Source organism: Pelmatolapia mariae, linkage group LG1 (genome assembly GCF_036321145.2).
Source record: "Pelmatolapia mariae isolate MD_Pm_ZW linkage group LG1, Pm_UMD_F_2, whole genome shotgun sequence".
NCBI lineage: Eukaryota > Metazoa > Chordata > Actinopteri > Cichliformes > Cichlidae > Pelmatolapia > Pelmatolapia mariae.
Genome location: NC_086227.1, coordinates 20,628,992 through 20,654,878, shown reverse-complemented (window position 1 = coordinate 20,654,878; position 25,887 = coordinate 20,628,992). Strand labels below are relative to the sequence as shown.

Sequence of the window (25,887 nt, the reverse complement as noted above, 5' to 3'; positions counted from 1 at the left end):
AATATGATGACCAAGCTGGTGACTTTAAGATACACGGCACCTCTCATCTACAAGATATTTTTCATAGCAAGCAGGCTCTAGTGAAACAACTGTGTCAAATCCACAGAAATCCACATAATGGTGTTTACATTCAAAACTCAAATGGCTCTCTGAAGTGGAGCCCTGATGATACTGAACCATTCTTCCCATTTCCTTCCCAGTTTTCCGTGTGATTGGATTAATTATGTGTCACTCACTTTGCTAGAGGTCAGCAAACATACATTCTCGGTCATAAGTCATCAATCTATGTGACCGTGGAGATGAAAAGTCAAGCGTGTCAGCCAGAACGCTATACAGAGAAGGATCAGCCCATTGATTTGAGGGCCAACCCAATCTCACCACAGCCTGCTGCGCTGAAAACTGAAATTACCCCTACGGGCCATGTACAGTCAGCTTTATACCTTAGATTTGTAGTGCATGATCACATTAGAAAGGCCTATAAAATGTTTATTTCAAATGCAGAGCAGGATAATTACGGAATAATAAAGCATGCATAGTTCATCCACTGCAGACTAGTGTTAAAACGGAACCTATAATCAACTCAAAACCGGTGCAGTTTAGCTCGCGCTTCGTCATCAAAGTTTTATCTCACAGATAAGCTTTCACCACGGCAAAGTTACTAAAATGTGCTCCGAAACAGTTCTGAATAGAAATTGCATTATTATCGCAATTGTTTATTACAATAATTTGCTTATATGGGAGCTAATGATGATGTGCCTGGAGGAGGTCTGTAATATGTGTGCAAAATGTAACAGAAGGCAAGGACAGACTGAGCGAGCTCACACCACAGACAGCCTGCTGGCTGCTGACGAACCTACATTATTGTAGCTATACTCCACTCTACTCTCCTAAATGGCTAATCTTTGTTGGATCTCACCCTTAATTGGTTAACAGTCTCCGCAGGGCAAGTGAAAGTGGTGCTATTTAAGGCTCCACCATGAAACAGCAACACTTTCATCTTGGCAATAACAGGCAACAATTATATTACCAGATTCGAAACTGAACCTTCTATCTACCCACTAATCAAAAACGCAGCCCATCTGTTGTGCTGTCTTTTGAAACGACTGTTTATCTGCAGCCTGTATGATAACTGTGTCTGGACACTAATTAACTGCTAAACAGACCACAATTAGATGCTATTTCTATTAAATTCTGCAGAAGAAAAAAAAAAGTAAGGAGAAGGGGGAAAAAGAAAAAAAAAAAAAACAATGAGCGCGTTTTATGTTTACTCAAACTGTACCAGTGAAGCACTATTGCTCTCCTTCAATGTCTCTCTTCCTCTCTCCCTCTCTCTCATTCTCCCTGAAACATGCACCCGCGTGCGTGCGCACGTGCATCAATACCAACTTAGGTGCATGCGCGCTCTCCTTCTTTCTCCCTCTCGATCGCGCACATTCAGACTGGCAGGCGGACCAGTTACATACACGCACACACACACACACACACATACACACACTTTCCCTTAGCTGTGCTTTTGTGTTTTGTCAGAATTAATGAGAAAAGTTCCCTTGCCCTAGGGGTAATTAGTGTCCTTGGAGTTAAATAAGCTAATACTTAGACACCTCTGGCACAAGCAATTATGTTTGTGTATTGAATAATTGATTCAAAGAGGGGGGAAGGGCTGCTAATCAGATCTGAGCATAATGAATTGATTTAATTAACAGGGGAATCCGAGGGTCTCTGGAAACTGCGCGCATTTATTCAGTAGCAGCAGAGGCGAGCGCGGCACATAAACTGGGAGAGAGGCGGCGCGAGTTTGCTTTTAGCAGTTGTCAGATTTGCAATTGGATTTGTTTGAATATAGTTGCCGTTTCGGAGCAAATGAGAACGGGAAAGAGAGAATATTAAGAAGCGAGGAGAGCTCAGCCGTTCAGTCTGAGCGTCTGATCCGACCGTGTGTGCACAGTTACAGATAGGCGACACTAGATTTGTATCGCTTTTCATTGTTTTTGCCCCCCTCCTCCTCTTTTTTTTCTTTTTTTATTCTATTCGCATGGAATTTATCAAGAGCAACCGACGCTGTTTGATCGCTATTTGTTTGCGCTGCACTTCAGTCCGGATAGGGGTTTCTCGTCGTGTTTATCGCCGTATTCCGTGTGTGAATTATTATTGATAGGAGGGAGAAAACGCGCAGACGGCAATTCATCTTTCCAGGGTTTCGGTTTATCGAGGCGTAGTCTAGTCAACCGCGCGTTTCAAAGCCATTTCCAGGAGAAGCTGTGAGCACACCGAGCGGTGCAGCCTGCTGGAGCCGAGGACGGATCGCCCGAGGAAGGACTCCTCGTTCCTCAGGACGATGGTGTTGGACAAGGAAGAGGGTGAGTAACGTCTACCACCGTAGGATGCTATACTAGGGAGTAACGCGGCAAACTACTGACATTTTACACGCTGAGTGTTTTTTCCCCGTCGCCCCCCGGACCCTGTGCACCGGCAGCCTCCGCTTAACGCTGGCTTTTTCAACCCCATTCAGTCACGATGGGGTCCGGGCGATTTTTTCTCTTCCCCTCCCCTCCTTTTTTTTTTGTTAACTAACAATATCGTATGTGCTTTCTGTACCACGAAGTTGATGCGCTCTTCCACAAAAACCCTACAAAATGCCAAACTGCAGTTCAGTTAGGGAGAGTTTATTATAAACGGGATTTGTTTGCAGCTTTTTTTTGTCTTTCTTTTTTTGACGTGTGAGCCAGAGTTTGATGATACTCCACACAGACTGCAGTGCATGTGGCTCCTCTTTTCTTTCCTCCTCCTAAGTGCTTTTTGCGTCTGTGAAGTTGGCGAGGCAGCCTTTGACATCACCACGGGATGGGAGATGACAGCAGAGTGCTTTTAACTTGATTGCAAATTATGGATAGCGCCTGTGCAGCGTTCGCTCACTTTCCATCCAAATAGGCCTACTTGCATTACTTATCTATTTCAATGTATTTAGGTTAATGGGTGAGGCAATCTAATTAATTTTAATTTAAATCAAATTCGCCTCTAATGACGTCCCATTTTGGATTAAGCCGATGTTGAGATGTGTGCAGTGCATCCGTCACATTCGGGTCTGTTTAGTGCATATGCTCTGAACACATTTGCACAACCTGATTGAGATGAACTAAAAACCAAGTAGGTGTGTGCTGCATGTCTTTATTCTGTCACTTCTTTAAGAGTATTTTGAGGTCGATTTGCTGACAATACAGACCACCTGCTGGCATGCACGCTGACAGCCACCACAACCATAAAACACTTCTTTTTTCCCGTGTGTGCGTGTGTGTGCGTGTTATTTCTCAAAGTACGGGATATTTCTCTTGTACACTCCAGTTTATGCAGGGCTCCTCCTCCTCCAAAAGTAATGGATCCATCTGTAACCCATTATTTATGTTTGAAAATGGATCTTTCATTCATCTTAGAGGAGCATCCTTTCACTTACACATCCAAAAACCAATAAAAGGACTGCGGTAGAGACATAAATTGGTCTGTCTGGCTGAATCCATGTTGTGCTGCTAATGTACTCAAATTAACTCAACTGTAAATTGTCTCCTTTGGATGTCTGTCTTGCTAAAAGTTCCCTATATGATTCATGATTCAGATTGCTTTTAACAGTTATTGGCTAAGCAATATGGTAAATGTACAAGGTGATGCAAATGGCATTAGTGGGAAAGGATGCACAGGAGCATGTAATGCAGTCAATACTACATTAACTACTGATGCCCAATTACAGAACCAGGGAGAGAGGCTTTTAGGAGCATTAGGACTTGCAGAAAAGCTGAGATCACCTGCTGCTCATTGCCTAAAAGCTTCACCCTTTATTTGCTGGGTCCAACCAGCAGCTCCAGCATTTTGGCCAGGTTGTCAGCAGAGCGGCTCGGATCTGGTCTCTTTCTCTATGATGCCTCTTAGCGTTTATTGGCTCCAAAGTTATAGGCTTGTCAATTCAACCTTCACGTCTAATGTATCCACTTAGTGCCTGCGCAAACAGATGCACGCGTATGTGGCAGTGGAGGTGTGGGTCTGGGTGGCCACATGTGTGTTTATGTGTGCTTACACTGCGTTGCTGTTTTGTTTTTTTTTTTGTTAGTTTATTTGTTTTTTGTTTCCTTGATTGATGTACTACTATGCCCGTGTGCGAGTCGCCTAAGTGTTCATATTTCAGTCCTTACGCGGCCTATAAAACAGATCATCAGTGTGTCTGTTCTCGTGTTCAAAGCCAGCGATCCAAGTTGGCAACAAAGTAATGATGCTGCTTGTTTGGCAGACCGTTTTTGAACTCTGACTCCTCTTAGAAAAGTCTGCAACAATTTGTGCTGCAAAAGCAATTACCAGAAACGAGCCTCTGTGACTGATACCAGTTCTTTTCCCACTGCGCAAGTTTGTCACGAGTCGAAAATGTAAAATAAAAATTTGTGACGCACCCCTGTCAGCTGTCATTGAAATCCTCGTTCTGAATGGTTTCATGTTGGATGCAGATACCTGTGGATACTGTGTGTAAACTTAGCTCCTTACTCTCAGATGATTAGGTCATTATCCTTGTATGTATATTATCTGGCAGAGCCCTGAGTCTGGGAGCACAGAGGACGACTGCAGTAGGAACACAGGCACTGCTCTGTGAAGTGACCTAATATGCAGGTTATAGTGGGCAATGAATAGCAACATGTACCAAAATATTCACTGTCAACATTTTATTTTACCCTGCGATATGAGGTTCCAATTTGCGTATAATTTGAGAGGGGTGGAAAAAGCAACTCAGCCGTTTTCTCTCTTTCTTCGTACACTGCAGGAGAAGAAAGTGGGTCCACGCTGAAGGCATCTTTCTGCTGAACATTACCATAACTACAGTATACTCTTTACAGACCTGAACCAAAGGGCGGGGGGGAAAAAACAGGAGAAAAAAAACCTCCAGCTACTTATAAGTTTCCAGTTACCTGTGCTTGTTAATTTAAGATCCTGTTATCAACCTGTCCACTAAAAATGTGTACATTCATAAAGCATGTGATTGAAAAGCAGTGCTCCAGATGAATACAGACTGGCGATCTTTCTGTCAGCTGCTGTAATAAAACTTGGGCTTCAGGCTCCGATTTTTATTTTGAAATAATAAGAATTGCTTCATTCTTTACCAGTGTTACCATGGTAATACTGTCTTGTAGCGATGTTATATTGATTTAGAAAGTGGACAGTAATATTTCTTTTCTGTTATTTGCTTTCTGAGGGTTGATTTCTAATTTCCAGTTGGAGATTACTTTTATATGTTCCTTAAGTCTTTTCACTTTTACAAAGGAATGCAATTTGCTCTCTCGTATTTGCTATTTTCTCAGCTTATTGGTTTGGTCTTACTTCAAAATTAAACTTGCCCATTTCAAATATTGAAATTACATCTGGTTTTGGTGCTCTAGGGCTTGAACAATATTACAAACACATTGCTTCGTTTGATATTTCTTAAGTCAGTACAGTTTCTTTTATTTTTTTTTATTAAGCCTTATTATAGGCACCTACATTGCCTGTATTGAACTTTTTCTCCTCTTACACACAGTTTGTCAGGAGGCAGTTGAGTATTTGAAACATTTACAAAGTGTAACCTAGTGCTTTTTTAAATGTATTTTTTATAAATATGTAACAAAATGGTACCAAAAAATACATGTGCGTAAATAGCACAATATGCCCTGCACTGACAAGCAACAGTCTTACACCCTCACTGTTTTGGCTGTCCATGTAAATCATTTCACTTTACTCATTTTAGCTAAGCTCAGAAGAAAAAAAAATGCACACAAAATCGCATTAATACAATTTTCAGCTGCGAGTGTTTAATTCCATCTAATCTGAGCCTGATCTTACAAATGCAGAAGCCTCACAAGAGACAATTTCGTCTGTCACCACTAAAACCTCTAGATCCCTATCAGTCCTGATCGTTTCATATTTTACGAGTGCGGGAGATTTGTATCACTTTCCATGATCTAAGTGGAATTCAAAGAGACTGAACTGAGACTTAAGAGACGCGTGTTAGCGAGCGCGCCCACCTGCCTCCGATGTAAATTGCTGCACTCATCAGTGTGGCACACAAACTCAATTATGCACTCTTGAGCTGTAAGAGCATCCCTTTTATTATTGCCAGAGGCCACATGCTAGCTATGTTATCATACAAATTCTCACAACAAGATCTGCTGCCACCACATGCATCACAGAGAACAGACCATCCCTGTTGTGTTGTCCCAAGTCTGACCCCCTTTTTTGTTTTTGGCTTGTTTTTATTCACTTCAAAAATGATGTTTTCAGCATCAACAGGAATATTGCGAGACTGGTGAGATTCAGCCAGTATAAAATGAGCAGGACCAATGCAGCATTTTCCCAAAATCTGCATATATTCTAACAAGCTGAGATGAGTCACATACACTGGGGGAAACCTTGTGTCTTAGTGCAAGTTCAGAGGCAAATGCAGAAGAATACATCTAAAAATATTAGATAAGCCGCTTTACTGGTGTCAACACTGATTGAATAACTAACACTATACATGCGTATACACTGTATATACGATACTGCTTCATCTGTTTGAACCTGTTGAAAGCAAGTCTCACTGCTACCTGTCACCGTGAAGCCGACTCCCTCCAGCAGTTATTGACTGCGCTCATGTTTACGTGGCGAGGGGGAAAAAAAACGATACACTGATGCCTCTGCAAACATACATGTACACACTTCCTGCAACATCTCATCAGTTATTTTTTTCCTGCTGTTGTTTTGTTTTTAACATGAAGTTATTTATTCACCTGTTTACCGGTTGCATGCTCACGGCTGCTGCTTGTGTGTCGTTCTGCACTCTGTAAAGCTCATTCTTTGCTCGCTGAGAGAAAAAAAAAAATCATTTCTCCTTTATTCTGTCATCATAGGCTTAGAAAAGGAAGACAGGAGACATGGGAAAGACGAATGACATGCAGCAAAGTTCTTGAGATGAGCAGATGTCAAAACTACAAAGCCACCAACTATCGTTCTTCAGCAGCTTTGCTACAATGGGGGGTGGGGGGGGGGGAACGTAAATGACATTTGGAAAGATTTTAAACCTGAAATATAAATGGATGTTTATGTTTGTTTGATTACAATGGTGCGTCCTGAATCATGTTTGACCCGACTCTCGAATCTTATCAGCCTCTTAACGCCTTCTTGTGTCATAAATCAAACTAACCTACATTTTATTTAAACCCTCCTCATTTAATCTCTTGATGCACATTTTTAAAAGTATGCATACATGTGTTTTTTAATTGCAAAACCCTATTCGGAGATTTTAAAGAATCTATTGACTATATCAGTATGACATACTGATTACTACTTACTCCTCCTTTTTACTTTCATAGTTATTCATGCTTTGTGCAAAGGTAACAAAGAAATCCTAACTGTGTATATGTTTTTTTGTTTGTTTTGATCTTTCAATCCTGCATCATACTATCTATGAGCACAAATCCAGTCATACAAATTCAGGAAACCGGATCTCAGATGAGATAAACCTTTGACACTGCCCTCACTAAAAGTCATCAAAATTGGCCAATAGGTGCTTGGAAATCAACAAGGCGTTATTAGCCTATGCTGCCTTTCCTTGCATGCTCGCTCTATAGTTTTTGCCATTGTCATATTTTCCGTTTGCAGAAACCCTGATTGTTGTACATTTTCATCTGTCTCTGGCCCTGCCTGTGCGGATTTGTTTCTTAGGGTGTAAGTGTTCACTGGTCAGTGAAAGAGACTTTGTTCCTGTAAGTGTAAGGAGCAGCGCAACCTCTAGGGGCTGCTAGCGGGGCTTTTAAACTTTCAGACTAACTTCACTCCACTCTCAACTTCTGAAAACAGATTTAAGCAGATTCAGTGTTTCTGAAAAATTAGTTTGATTCTTTTAGGGCAACTTAATTTTGTCATAAATTTCCCATAAACCTTTTTGTTCTAATGTTTTACACAGCTTAAAATGACACGTATTGAAATACTTAAACTGATGCTTGAGTTTCTTTTTTATTTATGCCCAAAACATCAAAATTAAAAGCTGATTTATAGCATGAAATAGAGGAATCCAAAAGAAAGGAGGGTGGAGCCGTCACACTTTATTAAGATCTTGCAATTATCTTGTTGGTAAATAGAAAAGCCTGGGGTGCCTTCACTTAAATAAGAGCCAACTTGCTGAGAGCTAACCCCTCATTGGTTGACCTTTAGGTAATAAAATCTTAAATAGCTAATTAAAGCCCGTGATTAAGACAGCCTTTTTGTTGCCCCTTAGAGTTAACAGATTAGGCTTTTGATATTGACTATCTGAGTATTTGCAAATACAGCTTCTGATCAAATAATGCCATTTGTGTGTGTGTGTGTGTGTGTGTGTGTGTGTGTGTGTGTATTTTCCCAATGAAGTTAAAGTTAAACCTGTTCCTCAGACACTTTTGGCCCCCGTTTCAATCACATTACCTTTCATTTCATTTTATTACATTTCATTTGACCAGCCATTTGATTTTAGCCAGCAACAGGAATTACTCCTAGAGGGAATGGCATAGCTCTTTTATATTACGGGGTAATAAAATAGTATTCAAACGTATTCATTAAGACCATTTTCATAATGAAACATCAAATATCCTCTATGGCGTTTCCCTTTTGAGAGTTTTGGGACAGGCCCGACTTTGCGAGACAGCTTCTTCATGAAGACCTCTTTCTCTAATTGTGCACCCAACCTCCCTCATTATTTACCCCATCAGGTGTGGGAGTAGGTGCTTGAATGACATTAGAGGCCTGTGCTGCCAAATAACTGCCCCCTGTGGGGAATTTGCATTATTCAAGATTAAAGAACCTCACATAGTGCACCACAGTATGGTGTTCCTTCTTCCCTTCCATTTTCAACACACCGAGGACCCTGAATGGCACACCTGTCTCCTGGCATATCCTTTGAAATAATAAGTGTGCAGTAATTGCTGGGGAGTGGGAAGGATTTCGTACATCACTTCCTGACCTCATGAGTGACACAAACTTTAGAGGGCTCCATTTTTCCATCTCCAAATGCATTTTTAATGTGGACTAAAAAGTGTTTGTGCATTCTGTTCCGGATGGCGGAAAGTGGCTGTGACGGGTCTAATGGTTTGATTTCTTTCTTTCTTTTTTTCTTGACAGGAATCAGAAAGTGGCAGATAAGATTGCCTCTTCTATAAAGGTTTAAAAGTATCTAGTTTGACAATATATAGATTTTTTTTTAAAAACTTTATTCAATCTCAAATGGAGACTCTGGGGGAAATGTCAGTTGATCTTGTGCCTACTGTACTCAACTGAGATGAAGATGCATTCACCTTCTCGATTATTGACAGCTTGCACTTAAATGAAAAGCTGCAAAATGGCAGGTTTCGAGAACTAAACACCTTAGACCAACGGCAGACAAAGCTCAACAGTGAGCCCATATGTGATTGGCTGGATGAAATATCAAATGGTCTCCTTGATCTGTCAACACTGACAGTCTTCCTTCTTTAAGACCTCTCTTGGGGTTTATTTGGAGTAAAACTGCACGATCAAACCATGGCTGTTTTTTGCGTCTCTTCTCCTCCTCCTCATTCATCTTAATCCCCCACTCTCATTTTCTTTTTCCTCATTCTTTCCCCCTCACTCTCTTTCTGCTGTTGACAGCTTACCTTGCAGAGCTCTAATCTCAACCTACTACTGAGCAACCAAGTGTTGGAACAAGTCGCCTTCTGTAATAATTTGGAAACTCTGCCAGTTTCATGTCTTGAAAAAAAAAAAAACAGCAATGAATTTAATTAGAAAGCTGTTGCATATCTCTGTGATACATTTCTTTTAATTAACCCCATGTGAATAAATTAAAAATAATAGGGGGCTGAAAAGTGTGGAAAAAAAGCACCCTAATGAAGTTTTCGTTAATTGGGATGGAGTGTGCAGCCAAACCACAGTGAGTAGTGAGCACCAGGAGCTAACAATACCTTCTGTAAGCCTTTAGAAAAAGGGCCTAGGGCCTTCGTGCTGACTTCAAGTGTAAGAAATGCACCTCTGACGTGATGGAAATGACCGTAGGCTGGGAGAAAAGGCAGCCCTGTTCCAGGCTGCTCTGCTGAGACTCCCCATGCCGCGCTTGAAGCTGGGCCAGTGTTATTGCAGCCCTAATGTGCCTGACTCATTTGGAGCGGATCAGGAGTAATTATGGTAGGGAAAGTGGCTGCCGACCGTGGGGGTCAGGACACTTGTAACATGTGAAAAGAGCAATTATTCCAGGAGACAAAACCCTCCCTTATCCTGGGCAGTGCCAGGGTCAATGCAAGGGACGGCTGGGCTCCGTTTCAGCGGGGCTTATTAGCCACAGCAAGCTGCAAAGTTTGAGAGAGTGCATCTTGTTAATGAACAGTCCCCTCCTCAACTGCACCAGCCCTGTCTGCTCTCTCCCACTTACTGTGGGTGTTAATTATGTCATAATCATAGCATGCATACAGTCCCAGAAATCACCTCACAGACCCTAGCATTCATACACAACCATCTGGAAAAGTAGCATGCCGCACGGTAACATAGAAGGCTCTTAGAGCAAATTATGAGAGGGGGGAAAAACAAAAAAACACAGCCAGTATGAAATGTAATATTGACTTGGGCCTAATTCGAGAGAGCACATGCACGTGTTCATGCATATCTCTTCTTTTGCTCCTTGCATATGTGCCAGCTAACGATAGGCACATGATTCAGTGTTCTTTATTTTGTTTATCATTCAGAATGCGCTCATCACTCTGCTTTCGACTGACATGTCTATTCCAGCTGATATTATTACCAGATGTCTTGTATTTTGTCTCGGAGATATAAAAACACGTCTACGGACTCAATTACAGCAATGATGGAAGCTGAATGAAAAGGGGCTGATTTATGCGCACAATAGCAAGACATCTGCATGAGATGCCTATTAACCTCAGTGGCAGACACCTTGGCCCAGGGACAAATTTTATTTTCCAATGCCAAGGCCACAACATGGCTGAAGCACAAAACACTTGGATAAAGAACTAGACCAAAATCAGCACAGTAAGTTTGGATTTTTTTCTACTATTCTTCACTTTTTCGAGTTATTTGAGCTCAGCATCGTTTGTAACTTCATGCAGCAGTTTAAAGACTCGGTTAATATCCGGCCCGATGTCTTGTGCAGGAGTGGTTTGAATAAAGGAGAGGGTGGTGGTGGTGGTGCGGATAATGACACATGCGCTTGTTCCAGATAAATGCAATCATTTGCTAATACAGTATCTAATTTCCCCGAGCATCGCGCTCTGTGTATTCACCACGCTGGTGGCTAACGCGTTCTTATTTAGTGCAGCTGGGAGTTGGAATTATAGGGGCCCCCAAGAAGAGGCCCACCCAGGGCCAGCTTCCACTTCCTTGAAAGACCACCTCCCTCCCCATGTGTCAGGAAGGCTGAGCGAGTCTCATCAAGATCCTTTACCTCCCCGTGAACCAGCAAAGTCTGCATCGCACCATGGCGTCAGAGCTTTTAATTGATCAAAAGACATTTAACAAACAGAGAAGCAGATGTAACTGTCCTTTCTGCCATTAAAGGTTGAGTGCCTGTGAGAGCAGCTGTTCCACTGGGAGTGTGTGGGTGTGGGTGTGTGTGCGTGCACAGCAGTTGACTAGTGAAGGGGTGAATTTGTGAGTTCATTTACCTATCAAATGAGACAACTGGCTAATCAACATTAAAATTATATTGTTTTAAAGCTATTTCTGATATGAAATCAGTTTAGTTCTTTAGTGAATAAACATTTACTGTCAAGTTTTCTTTTTCTTTCATTGTAAATTTAATATAAGAAGAAACAGTGCTGATTTTAGCGGGTGATTATTCAGACTAATATTATCATTCCCACACCTTTACGCCCACAGAAGCTGATACAAGACAATAACCAGTCTTCCTTTTAGTCTGCATGAAATGACACAGCATAGCTGATGGTGGCTCCGGGATTCGTATAAATTAGTGTATGCGGAATACCATTCAAGCACCTGCTCACTTGTTTTAAAATAGCAACCAACACTTTAATGGTAATGATGGGGAGGGGAAAGGGAGTTTGGGGCAAATTGTAGGGTTTTTTTTTGTTTTTTACAGGTTTTCCCATGTCTGTGTGATAATTGTATTTTTCCATTTTCCTCCCCTGTATTTCCTTGAGTGCTCCATCCAGCGTATTTTCTTTTAAAACCTTAAATATATCAGAAAGGTTAGTGGACTGATGTGATTTTGTTGATAGCTCTACAGATGGAAGTGTAAATGGGGTAACAGAAATCGGATGCTATCTATAATGGGAAATACATGCTTTGACAGACTGCTTGGCTTGAGTAAAACTAACTGTACATATTCCTGAAAGATACAATCTTTAAAGGGGGGGAAGAAGAGGGAGATGACAGGCATTTTCACACAGTGCTAATGGCAAATTAAATTTCTCCTCAGGAAGGATATTTGGCAGGCCAAGTGCTGTCTCTCCACTTTGAGGGGTAAAATGCATCCCTTGTTGGAGAATGAATCGTGATGTGGAGAGGCATGCTTTTGGTAACATCAAATGACACTGGAAGGTCAGTGGCACTTGTATCTGTTAAATGGATTGGATTAAGTGGAGGCTGCCTCCTAGTCTGCTGCTTCCTTTCATAATGCAGCTTTTCTTTCTGGGAGGTGGCAAGCTTTGGAGGGTCTGTTCTACTCCACCGTTTCACAGAGCGCCGGGAGTGGTGACAGGTGCAAGAAAATGTCTCATGGCATTAAGGGAATTGAAAAGACATTTACTTTACACAATCATTTTTTTTCTGTCACCGCTCTTTGTTTAGTAGGTTTTAGCTACTGCTTGCTACACTACTATTAAAGCCGTTTTCCAGAGGCTGCTTTGGTAGAAGACATCAAACTTGTGTTTTTTTTTCTTTCCCCCTCCCCAGTGTTGCTGCAAGGAAGAGGCATATTGGTTTCTTGGCAGACATTTGGTGTTTCTCTGCTGAGGTGTCTTTCTTAGTTAGGCCTAAGGACCGGGACATCTGCATAAAGAAACAGAGAAACCTCTGTGACATGAAGGAACAGTCTGTGTTGTCACCTTAATGATGCCGAGAAGCGTTTTATTTTTTTTTTTAAAAGAAGTGTTGAGCAGCACACAGTAACTCCATGATGGGTTAAACTTTGGCCTTTTCAAATGTGATGTAAAACACACGCGATATGTTTAAGGGAAGTGTTGCGAGTGGTGGTGGTCTCCACCAATTACGAGTAGCCCTCCGGAGGTGGAGGAACGACCTTTTTGTATAATTAGTTCTCTTATTTAAAGCAAAGATTTTGAGTAGAATAACTAATTAGGTGTCATAAAAGGCAAATTAAAGATTTTTGAAATCCCTGAGGGAAATGCAGCAACTTCTATATTTTTCTTTGCACAACCTCTGAAACACACGCGCACACACACACACACACACACACAGGCATTTTCTCTCTCCTCATTAAGACTGTTTTTAGTTCTGTAGAAGCCTGTCAGGCGAGCACTGTTGGCATACCTGCAGAGAGCTCCCCTAACAAGCCATGAAATACAGGTAGAAGAGTCCGCCCTTATCCAGTGTGGCTTGAATTTGAAGCTTTTTAGCTTCATTTACACTGAACATTGGTATTTATAGCAGGTTTTGTGATCCTAATGCGGCAGCTTCAAGGGGTCTGTTTTGAGAAGGAGGGAGACGAGGGAGCTGGAGGGCAGGCAGAACACTAATTGATGGCTCACATCACCAGCACTGGACCAATTAGCCTCTCCTTTCTACTTCTGATAAAGAAATAAGACGGCTCAACACCACCACAGCACTTACTGACATATAAACCAAAGTCATAAATTTGACTAACAAGCCCTGCTATTCCCTTCACCTCCTTAAAAAAAAGAAAGGGGGGGGGGTGCTATTTGTATTACAGTCATAGCATTATTGATGTGCGGATGGCCCTTAAAAAATTGCAGCGCAAATCTGGATCCAATGAGGTACTTTGTGGGTCCACTTGCTTGCGTGTGAGAGCATGTGAAAGAAGGAGAAAAAAGGCAGGGAGAATGATAATGATTTTCTGTTCCAAAGAAGTTCTGCTGAAAAGCGGTGTAAGATTTCTGTGAAGGAGAGCGAACTTGACAGATTGAGCTGAGAAAAACAGCGCGGAGCGAAGCAGTCCCTTGTTACCAGCTGAAGTTGTGTGTATCGCTCAGTAAACTGCAGAAGTTAAAACGGATCCAACTACAGGATGACCTTATTCACACTTAACATAACACAACTACACAATATGTCACACGTTTGCATACTTTCATTCCAGAGAAACGCCTGTGCGTGTGCGTGTTTATATATAAAAATATATCGGGTATGGACCGCATGCACAACTCTAAAGTGCAACAGTGACATTTCATATAAAACTGTATAACCCGTCTTTAAAATGGGGCCCTTTACAGATGCCCACACATACAAAATGTTGGCCTGACCCCCCATGTTGCAGACTGTCCAGTCTTTTTTTTTTTTCTTTTTTCAAGAGAGAGGGAGAGAAATGTGTTTTGAAAGTAGAGTGGCAAGTGGCGTCCACTGTGTGTTCTTTTAGATGGATCAATAGCTCAGTGTGTGAGAGAGTGTCTTAAGAGCTGTTGTCTTGTGCTTTCAGCTGTGGCAGACCTGTTAGTGCTACAGAGGGGAGCTGCGCACCCCTGCCTCTGTACCAGCAGTGGCCTGAGGGGGGCTTTTAGTCCAAACACAAATGTCAACCACACATAGACTATTAGTGTTTAGTGCAGTTATTAAATGGACTTTATTTGTCCTTTAGGAGGCTAAAAGGCGCACTTAAAGGGGACCTGCGTGACAGCAGGGCAATTTGCGAGTTTGGTAACTTAGGCTCGCTCATTGCAGACACATGAGTACAGATAAGTGTAAAAGGAGGAAAGGCTGTAATGCTCTGAGCAGGGAGCACTGTGTGTGTTGGCGATTTGTGTGCGCACACACGTGTGTATATGAGTCCGTGTCTGTGTGTGTGTCCCCGCGTGTGCTAAAAGGCACTTAGGCCATAACATATCTCACTGGGGTCTGGTAGCAACGTTTTTGTGGTCAGAGGCTTTTTAAAAGGTTAATGTTAATCTATACCAAACAAAGCCCACGAGGAGCTTTTACAGCTGTGGACAGTTGAGTGAAATGGGCTTTGATGAAATGATAGGTCACTAACATACTACGCAGCTTGTTGTAAATACCTCGGTAAGCAAAATAACTCTGAGAACTACCTGAGACGTGCTCGGTCCTCTGAAGCCTGCTGCCAGTGATCATGTAACTTTTGTATTACAGCATGTTCTTAGTGGAACAAGTAAGTCGAGGCTTTGTAGTCCAATGTGACCCGTGTGCCTATCTACATGGAAGAATGTTTTCTTTAATGCATATGAAGCAGGTAGGCAGTGTGCTGTGGCCGTGTGCGAGGCCAGGCTTAGACGCCTCGAGAAGCAGCCAGCTTATCAAAAAGAGAACATGAAAAGTCACTCGTGTTCCCGGGCCGTAAATCACGCGTGGCTGTTTGTCTCCTTATCACTACAGGTGTGCCGATGCTCTCCGTCCAGCCCAAAGGGAAACAGAAGGGGTGTGCTGGCTGCAATCGCAAGATTAAAGACCGCTACCTGCTCAAGGCCCTGGACAAATACTGGCATGAGGACTGTCTCAAATGTGCCTGCTGCGACTGCCGCCTGGGGGAGGTGGGCTCCACCCTCTATACGAAAGCCAACCTCATCCTCTGTCGCAGGGACTACCTGAGGCAAGAAAGACACACAATCACCTTTCTCCCCTCACAACAAGCACAATAGCGATCTCGTTCCAAAAATTGTGTGACTCAAAAGGATCGCAGAGTTGTTGTTTTTTTTCTTCCCTCCTCTCTTTTCAGTTTCTCATATAAACCTCCCGGTAGGGTTTGTTGTGCTTTGTCAGTATGAGTCACGAACACTTTTAAAATCAATTTCCATCAGATAAGGTTGATGCCTTATTCTTTTACAGAATGTATATAGGTGAAGGCTAATGTGTTTTGCATAAGGAGAAAAATACGGGCAATTTTTGGAACACCATTTTTCCTTCTTCCTCTTTTTTTTTTTAAAAAAATTGTCCACAAACACAAATCAGAGTTCCAACATCTACGATAAACCACGTGGATACCCAACCATATATGAATTTCTTCTTTACATGAACAATGAACTAGGGTTCTGTCATGAAGACATGTTTTTGGTTGTATCAGCACTGTATGCTGTGAGAAACCTCCAGGCAGGCTTGTTGCTTCACTAGTGCTGCCACCCCACCCCTTCTTTCTGATACCCCTGCCATCTGCTTGTTAAATTAAACATGACCATTTCCTGGGCGTTAGGTCACATTCCCTACCATTTATTTGAGGGGGAATCCCCCTGGGGCCGACTTAAAGATGCCGGTGCCCTAGGCCCCTCCTCTCGAAACACCCTGCCCTGCACCGTCCTCCCCCCTTCCCCTTTCTCCATTTTCCTTCTGCCTCCTTGTCTCACAGCGTGTTCACTTTTATCTCTTACTGCTACCCATTTAAGTTTTGATTAGTTTATTCCAATTTAAGATGGTAAATTAAAAAAGAGCAGCATCACTTAAATAGCCACTAAAATTCAGCACAGAGAGCTTTAATCAACCTGGCTTTCCTCTACCTCACTGATGCCTTTTAATGACATTTCACTTTTATTTCAGCTCTTCCTTCGACCTGGAAGAAGCCTACAGCCCACTTGAGAGGCGCTTAGGGATGTTACGTTGAGATAGGCCATTACCATCCATCAGTCCCCACCCACAGTTAATGCTTTTAAGATGCAGTGAGAGGTTGACTAAGACCTGATGTTGCCCCCAAAAGGGGCAGATGGTGCAGATGAGGTAATAATAAATGGGCAAATGACCGGGAGAAGGCAAAAATGATGAAGCTCAGAGTTTCACTTGGTAAAATACATCAGCTGAAAGGACAGCAACCTCAACCCTGAAGCCATAAGTGCCTACTGGCACTGTAAAGGGAGAAGGAAAAGCTTTCTCGCACATTAGGCCACTAAGATGTAGAGGTCACAGAAGGGATGAAATGAAGAGAATGACATATGGAATCAAGAGTTAGGAATACTAAAATAAGAATAAAAAGGACAGAGCTGTAGAGAGCTTCCTGTGCTCCTCTGCTGCCCCAGATTGTCTAATGAAATCCATCCCACTCGCCTGCTCTTCAGCCTGCGACAAATGCAGAACACTTAATGGCTGAGATGCTTGAGATGAATTCTATTATGGAACAAATTAAAACCCTTGCCTTGCGTATATAGAAAAGAGGCAGTTTGAGAGACCAGAGTATTTGAAAGTAGGTGATGCAGTCTCCATGCAGCGCCGGTTTCCTTTTCAATCCTTCTTTTCTCTGTAGTAAGACGAAGGCTCTGCTCACCTGCAGTAATGAAGTTAAATCTGTACACTGAATTAGCCTCCCGCACTTCATTAAATACAAGCAGTGGATCAAACACACTTTGGTTATTTCCCAGGGTTTGGAACCCTGCCATGCTCACATTAATTATTATAGGAGCTCCATCTGTGATTGTCCTTCAGTGGCATTAGCAACTTATTGAATGCACCCACACTTTACTGAATATTACACTCCAGTGCGCACACACACACACAAAATGCACACCTCAGCCAGTGTCCTCCCGTGCCCTTCAAAACCATGCACCATCAAAAAGTTTAGTTTTAATCCACCTGATGTCAGTTCCCTGCATTTTTCTTTTTGTAAGCAACTTCCTTGTAAGAATAGCAGCTTTATTAAGCATTTTCTTTATTGTCAGTCTTTTGGTGAAGTCGTAAAACCTTTAACCCCTCGTATATATAGTGATGATACGATCATCAGGACATGAAGCTAGAAATAATTCAATATTCTGTTTCATATATTAGAGTGGACATAATAGTCAGCCACTTATCAAAATGTGGTGTAATTAACTGTAAGAGGAAAACGTTTTCAAGATAATGGACATTATAAGTTATCCTAAAACCAGCTGAATAGCAATGTGATAGAGGATGGCTCCACACGGATGTGACTGTTTTTCAGATCAGTCTTCTTCTTACTCCTTGAGGAAGTGAAACAGTCGCTCTTCTTTTTCAGGCGAGATAGATCTGTACAGAGGTTTACACTTTCAGAAAAGACACAACTGTTGGGGAAGGTCAGAACACGCGACGCATGCATTAACAGTTTTCCCTTTTATGAAATCTGACAAACCCTATGCAGGCAGGGAAGTCTCAAAGAGCTCAGAGAACAGGTAGAAAACTTCAAGAGCCACAGCCCAATCTGAGAGAAGCAATTCAGAGAGGCAGATGATGCACTGTAGGAGCTTTAAGGGTTTGAAGTTAGCAAAGCAGCGAGTTGAAAGAACTAAAGAAGGCCCTCTTTTCTCTAAAGACCCATTGTAATAACTCAATAACAGAGGAAGGAGAGCTCCTTTATGTTCCTGCCGTCCAACTTTGCTCGCAACATCCCACACCAGCACACAAAGTTACATTTTTAGATACTAAATAGGAGCTCTTTTAAGGAGTCGAGAATAGGCTTCATTCCCCTGCACTGAAGATGGTAGAAAGCAGGGATAAGGCAAGTATACAAATTCTATAAAGTTAAGAACCTAAAATGCAACTTAATTGTTTAAAAACCCAAAGTCAGCATGCATATAATTAGACCTAAGCCATAATAATGACGGCAAGTGATCCAAACAAAGCCTATAATCTTGAGATGGTGAGATAAGAGTAATTTCAGTATTGTTAAGCAGGGACACACATTCTCATCTCTACGTGTCTACAGATACAATTTCAAGGTGTCAATCATCACTGTGTATCTGAAAGGTGTCAATTATGGTCATTAAATGAACCACAAATTACTTTATTGATAATGCAGTTTGCTGCATATTAAACTGCAGATATATTAAGGTTTTTTAAGCTGTCTTGATCCTAATACTTACCAAGACTGGTGATCAGTGTCTAAAGTAAAAATGTACGTTTGGCATAGAGAGTCTTTCTTTCACGGCCATTATAGTAACATTCTCACACCCCAGCATTGCCACCCTTAGATTTAGCAGTCTGAAATATTTAATTATAAAATGTTTAATCTCTGTCTGCAAAAAACACATTGAAAACATCACAGTGTGTGTTAAAGACATGTCGTAGAATATGGAACGACAACAGTGGTACAAAAATGTCGTTAACATTTTCTTACCTTGCCACCCCATATTCCAAATCTATGGGGTGGCAAGGCTATTATACGAATTTCCATTGATCACCAACTTCTCCAATGACCTGTGAACTCCAGCTGTGTTAGAGTAGCACACACAAACCACTACTTGATGCAAGTGTGACAAGCACAACAACAGTCTCCTCAAGGCACTTTTTGTTGTAAGATAAAGACCCTACAATAATACAAAGAAAACCCCATCAGTCAAACAACCCCCGAAAGTGGAAAGGAAAAGCTCCTTTTTAACAGGAAGAAACGTCCAGCAGAACCAGGCTCAGGGAGGGGCAACCATCTGCTGCGACCGGTTGGGACAAAAGACGGGGCAAAAAACAGTGAAGAAGAAACTCAGTGCATTATGGGAAGCCCGCATCAGCCTCGGCCTATTGCAGCATAATTAAGGGAGGATTCAGGGTCACCTGATCCAGACCTAACTGTAAGCTGAAGGCTTTGCCTCCTATTCTACTTAGGAAACAAAAGTAAGCCATCAGTCTGAAAACAAAGTGCTCTACTTGGTTGATGTGGTACTACGAGGTGGTTACGATAAGATTCGGCCAGTTTATTTAAGAGCTAAGGTTAATGTTCATTGTTGATCTTTTCCACAAAGATTAAGACTTAACAGTGATAACTGCAAAACATCAACAATAGCAAATTTAGCAGGATGCTAGCACATCTTTATCAAAACGTAACTTGTATTTATACCTAAAAGCGTTACCACTTCAGTTTCAGTTCTGCTGTTACTGCCAGTAAAAACATTTTTAAGTTTGCAAAAACACAACACTCATCTAATAAGCACATCCAGCTTGCTTTTACTTATACTGCATTATGCCATTTAGAAATCCATATGAGAATGCCTCACAGGCTGTGGTGAGCAATCCAAATCAGCACTTCTAACCCTTTAATCCATTTATATGAACCACAGAATTGTTCAATTTTAAAAGAGGGCTTCTTGCTACAAACCCAGCTACAATACCGATGATTGATCAGCAAAGCACACAGGCCTTGGTGCATTACAAGCTGGAGAAATTTGCCACTCATAAATGCTGAAAAAAAAACCGGTGTTGATGTTGATTTTTTTTCTTTCTTTCTTTCTTTTTTTTTTTTTACACTTTTCTTCAGAGAATATTGATTTATTTAATCCAAATGACCAGGGAAATTGAAGTGCATGAGCCACTGCACTCCTACAATACGGGACATGTGTCAGAACAATGCATTCGAATTCCTCCGAAAATAGTCTATTCAAACAAAAAGAAAATCTACTTTAAATGAAATGAATTAATGAACAAAACCCATTTACAGCTTATGTTCGTGGAATGCACTGTTTGGGTGCGGTGAAGCATGTCAAGTTTATAAAAAATGACAGTTAAAATTAATGCAGTTTTTTGTGGTTTTATATATGTTGTAGTATACATGTTGTGTATGAATGTGTGTGATCAAGGACTGCGCAATCTATACTTTAGTACAAGTTAAAGGTGACTCTGAGTAGCTTGCATCTTCATTTTTGTGCTAATATGTTGGGATCTGTTGGCTAACATTGCATTTTAGTATGAAACTCATTACTTAGGATGCTCTGCTACAGTGTTATTTCTCTCTGACTGCCTTTTATTTTCACAGGAGCAGGAAGAAAAGAGTATAATGTGTGCTGAACAGTTCACTCAGCCTGTAATCTCCTCTTAGCACAAGGGGCTCAATTAAGCCATATGTTGATGCCACATTATAACCCAGACACATCAGCTGTTGGCTGAAGAACAGTATGAGTGGGACACAGCGATTACCGAGAGCACTTTTTTGCACTCCAACTTCTCTGTGCCAAATATCTGCCTGCGATTTCAAATCACAAAGCTGATAAGGAAATCAGGTTAGCATGAAAGACTATTAAGATGATTAAGACAGACCGGTTAACAGAGCCGTTACCGTCCTTCCATACTGAAGGCCTCTAACCCCTTTTTTGTGCCATTAGCAGAATACTTTCTCACTGTGGAGTTTAAAAAGGCGTGGGTGTTTACCAGGTTTTGCAGGCTTTATGTTGTAAATGTTTCGTATCCAACGGCGAGCTCAAATCACCCTCATAATAGAGTGGAAAAGAGGTTATACCCACACTATTTGAATTATTGGTTTGTGGAGAGTATAGATATAGCCGCAAAGTAAAAACTAGCCACAGATGTGACACGCTGCTCTGACTGAAGGCGGAACTTGGTGTCAGGAGCAAGCTGGGCTTCCCCACCAGGCGTTTTCACAACCTGTATGTATCAACTGAGCACCATGTCTGCAGCCCAGCAGGGTGTAATGGAGATGGGTTAGAATAATCCTTCTGGCTGCTATAGGTGTGTGCATGTCAATTGCTGTAAATGACCAAGGCTCTCTAGGCTCTTTTATAGCCTAGGTTCCCTGAGGGAGAGAAAGGACATCACTATGACCTGCTCACTACATGTGAGTCTCTGAATGTCATGATGACTCTGGGTGCTCTGGAGTTTTCTCTTTTTTTTCTCCAGGTAAAAAAAAAAAAAGAGAGAGAAAAAGGGTTAATTTATAAGCTGGAAACTCAACAGTTCACGGTTGCCAATACTTGTGCTTTGTCCACACAAACTCACTCATGTCTTGTAATATGAATGCTGGAATAGTGTGATAACAAGGTCAGGTTCTGTAGCACTGGTATTTGCTCTGTTTTCAGATCAATACTGAATGTGTGAGATTGCAATTTTTTAAAGCTGTTTGGATAAGTCTTTGTGTCTCTCTAAAGAGGGGGGGAAAAACATTCTTTGAGTTACAGAGCACCCCGTGGGTGGCAGATGTCTACTGTATGAGAACATTCAGTATTTTTTTTTTCTTTTTGTTACTGAAACAGTAACCAGTTGTAACAATGTTTCAGTTTAACACCCTGTGAATCCCTCTCATGGAACATAACAACCTTTCTCCCTCTGTTTCTGTCTTTCCTGCTCCTCTGGGGCAGTGGCCCCTAATTAGAAGCAGAGCTGCTGGATAGACATTTTCTTTAACAAGGTGAAAGCAACTGAATGGGACTCGCATAAACGAGGCAGAATATCAACACGGGGACTCCTCTGTCTGAGCTCTACAAGTTTGGGGGGAAAAAGTGTTTAACATACTGTTGGAATGACAATCTGCTGTTGCCTTATCCCCTCTTGCAAAGCTGTGAAGCGGTCCTTTTCCTGCTGCAGAATATATAAATCTATCTGTGCTTCAGAATCTCCAAATTAAACATAGGGGCAGGCGCTTGGAAAATGAAAATGTAAATCTGACTGAGGAAAGCATTTGAGGTTCCTTTTTTTTTTTTTTTTTTTTTGGCTTTGAGGAGATCTACACCAGTGCCTTCTTGCTGTGTTTGTGACCTTTATCATTTGGCTCCTATCTAATAAGCCCAAACAAGCCGCAGTGAGGTTTGAGCAGTGAGTCTGTTCACTGTAAAACATTTAGTTAACTCCTCAAGGTTACATCTACCATCACTGTCTCAGGTTCTTCGCTGAATGAAAGAGGAAGACGGAGAAAAGCGAGAGAGCGAGGGTTTGAGCCTGAATCCTTGTAACAGAAATCTTTTTGAACTTATGACTACATTATAGAGTGTAGCCTCTTGTGCAAAAAAATCCAGCTGGATTTGGTTGAAGACAGACTCATTAGGTAGTTTTGTTTTGAAAGAAGAAAACTTTCAGCAGTTCAAATGGTTTGCCTCAGACCTGTTTTTGTTGCTTTTGCAGTGTGCGAGAGGGAAATTCTTTGAAGAAGGAGATTAAAACCATGTGATCATTATAATTAGATCATTAGCCAAGAATTAAGATCTATGTTTGTAACTCTCATTAACAAATATACCAACTGGATGCCAAGAAAGATTTTTGCCTTCAATTCGATTTTCACTCCCTTTTTCTCTGAAAGCCCCTGTTTTTATTGAACTTCTTTCTTTTACATTTCTTGCTGTCATTTTGCTACGTGTTTGTTTGCTCTTTTTACTGCATCTAGGTAAAGAGAAGGTGGGTTAATCTCTGTCTGTGCGCTCTGTCTTTCAGGCTCTTTGGTACAACGGGGAACTGTGCAGCCTGCAGTAAACTGATCCCAGCCTTTGAAATGGTGATGAGAGCCAGAGATAATGTTTACCATTTGGACTGTTTTGCCTGTCAGCTTTGTAACCAGAGGTAAGAATGGGGGTCATAACTGCACAACAACATTGCATATTTAAGAAAAACACACACACACACACACACACAAAAATGGGGCGTTAAAATGGCCAGTGGCTTAAATATTCGAGGCTCTTAAAAAAAAAATCTCAGGTGGAAAAGAAATTTTATATTTCATTCCATTATTGCAGACCACAGTTTATAATTGGTGGTGGGGGGAGTAAATTGCGGTTGGCTTGTGTTGCAAGAATCAAGGTTGCATTGCATTTGTAATGCCCTGCTAATTATTTTCTATTATGTCACGCTGCCAGCACTTTGTCCTTGTTTGTGGCTAGATCTGTAAATCTTTTAAGCCAATGGGATGTAAAATTAGCTTTTGTTCTCATTTGTCCGAGGAGGCAAAGGAGCCACACAAAAAAATAAAAAATGACGTCCTCCAGATTTCTGCTGTTGCACAAAAGAGAATAGACACAGGTGTGAAATGGCGTTTTCCTAAGGGATAGGAACTATTATAGAATTGGAGCAAGCACAAAGCCTACTGTATGGTATGATGTACACAGAATATGACATAGCCAAATATTGCTTTTTCCCATTAATATACTGTCAGTAATGGCACCTCTCTGAAAGCAGAACGTCCTTTGCATGCTTGTCAGGGGTGCTGTGACCCTGTTCCTCCACACAGCACAAGCCCATTAACCTTCTGCAGACCAGATTCAGTTACCATAGTGAACACCTGCTGTAAGGGAATTATGACTGCAGTCTCTTTTCTCAGCTGGCAGACACAAAGCCAGGTCTCATCTGGCACAGTATTGCCACGGCTGTGACCGTTACCAGCTTTATTTACTGTGTTACCAGCCTGGCACATTACTAAAGCCAAGCCATTTTCAGCTGTATTCTTATCTTCACTCCCCTTCAGTCACATTATGGAGCTGTGTCCACTGTGTCACACAAACAAACAGCAGCACACAGAAGAACATCAGTGGGGCAGGCTGCTATGTGTTATTTTTCCCTCTCCAACTGACTGTGAGACTTTAGAGGAAAAATGTTTTCGAGCACTGGAACTAAACTGGTGTGTGAAAAGCTAACCCCGTGGCAGAGTTTCCTTGGAAACTCTTGCGGCGCCACCGCCGCTTTTGCCAGGCCAAGGAGAGCTGACCTGCTTTTCATTGGGTGCCAGTGCCTGTGTCTGTTTGATTCGAAACTGTTTAGGGTTTTAATCTACTTTTATTTGAAGCCACACATTTTACGATGGCCATCAAAACAGACTCTGAATCTGGCGAGCCGCGGTCTCGGCGCATGAGGTAAAATGTCTCGAGCCAAATGTGTGCGATCAAACAGAATCATCGGTACCTGCTGATCCTAAACGCAGCATTTTCACTGCCAGAGCAGAGTCAACCAGTCAACAAACACACACCACTTTGTCGTGATGCCAGCATTAATCATCTTTTTTTTTTCGTTTTGTTTTTGACAATGTTTTTTTTTTTTTTTTCGCCTTTTGTTTTTGTGTGCCAACAGGTTTTGCGTCGGGGACAAGTTTTTCCTAAAAAACAACATGATTTTGTGTCAAATGGACTATGAGGAAGGTCAGCTGAATGGGAGCTTTGAGACACAGGTCCAATAGTTGGACCCCGACGGCAGCAACAACCGGCTCCACACGTTACACACGAGATGGATGTTCCGCTGCACTTGGAAAAAAGACAAGCGTCTGTCTGCTTGCCTGCAATACTTTTTAAGACCCCTTTATCAGTCCCTAAGGACTCTATTGTAAATGTTAAACTTTTTGCCCCTCCCACATCCCCCCCTCAACACTGAGCAGTTACAAATTTTGATGTACAGTTGTGCCTGCTTAGCTGAGCACTGTATTGCTTGTATGTTTTGTGAAATTTGTTTCAGGTTTGTTTTCTTTTTCTTTAAGAAATGGTTCACTGGAGGGTATGTACAGTCTGTTTTCTCTGTATATATAAACTGGAACATTTATTTTATGAAATGTAATGCAATTTTATTACTAGTGTGAATTAAAGATTCTTAAATGTTCATAGTGAGTTTTTTTTTTCTCTTACCAAAAACCAAAGTTGTTGTTGGAAGGAGTTGGCCCACGTGTTGATATGTAATCATGTATCAGAAAACTGCAATGCTGTAAAGAGCCCTGCAGGCGAGAAAAAAAATATTTGAAGTCCTCTTTAAAACATGATGCAACGAAACAAGTTTTATTACATTTTGCAGAGGTCTGATGGAATTAGAAATGCTGTTTAAAATGAACTAAATAAGATTTTATTTGGAATAAAAGAATGCTTCTCCAAAACCGTGTTGTTGTGAGCGTGCAGGTGTCATGAAAGGGGGCTGAGATAAGCTGAGCTGCTCTGTGTGATTCATGCTTCACTAATTGCCATCTGATTATGAGGGTGAATTGGCCTGGAAATGAAATGCAACAGCAAATAAATTAGAGAGAAAATAAATGCTCATTGAGTTTGAGCTCATTCAAACTCATCAGCTACACAAGTGCAGAGCTGTATTAAAGGGTACTTTCCCCAGAAGACTGTTAAT

At 41.6% G+C, this 25,887-nt stretch overlaps 1 protein-coding gene across 1 annotated transcript; it reads left to right on the top strand.

Moving 5' to 3' along the window:
- Window positions 1-1,730: 1,730 nt before the first annotated feature.
- On the top strand, window positions 1,731-25,887 carry lmo1 (LIM domain only 1). The gene is made up of 4 exons (XM_063475191.1): window positions 1,731-2,357; window positions 15,535-15,748; window positions 23,236-23,361; window positions 24,859-25,887. Exons 1-4 carry the CDS (start codon window positions 2,336-2,338, stop codon window positions 24,962-24,964), a joined length of 468 nt encoding a protein of 155 aa, XP_063331261.1. The 5' UTR covers window positions 1,731-2,335; the 3' UTR covers window positions 24,965-25,887.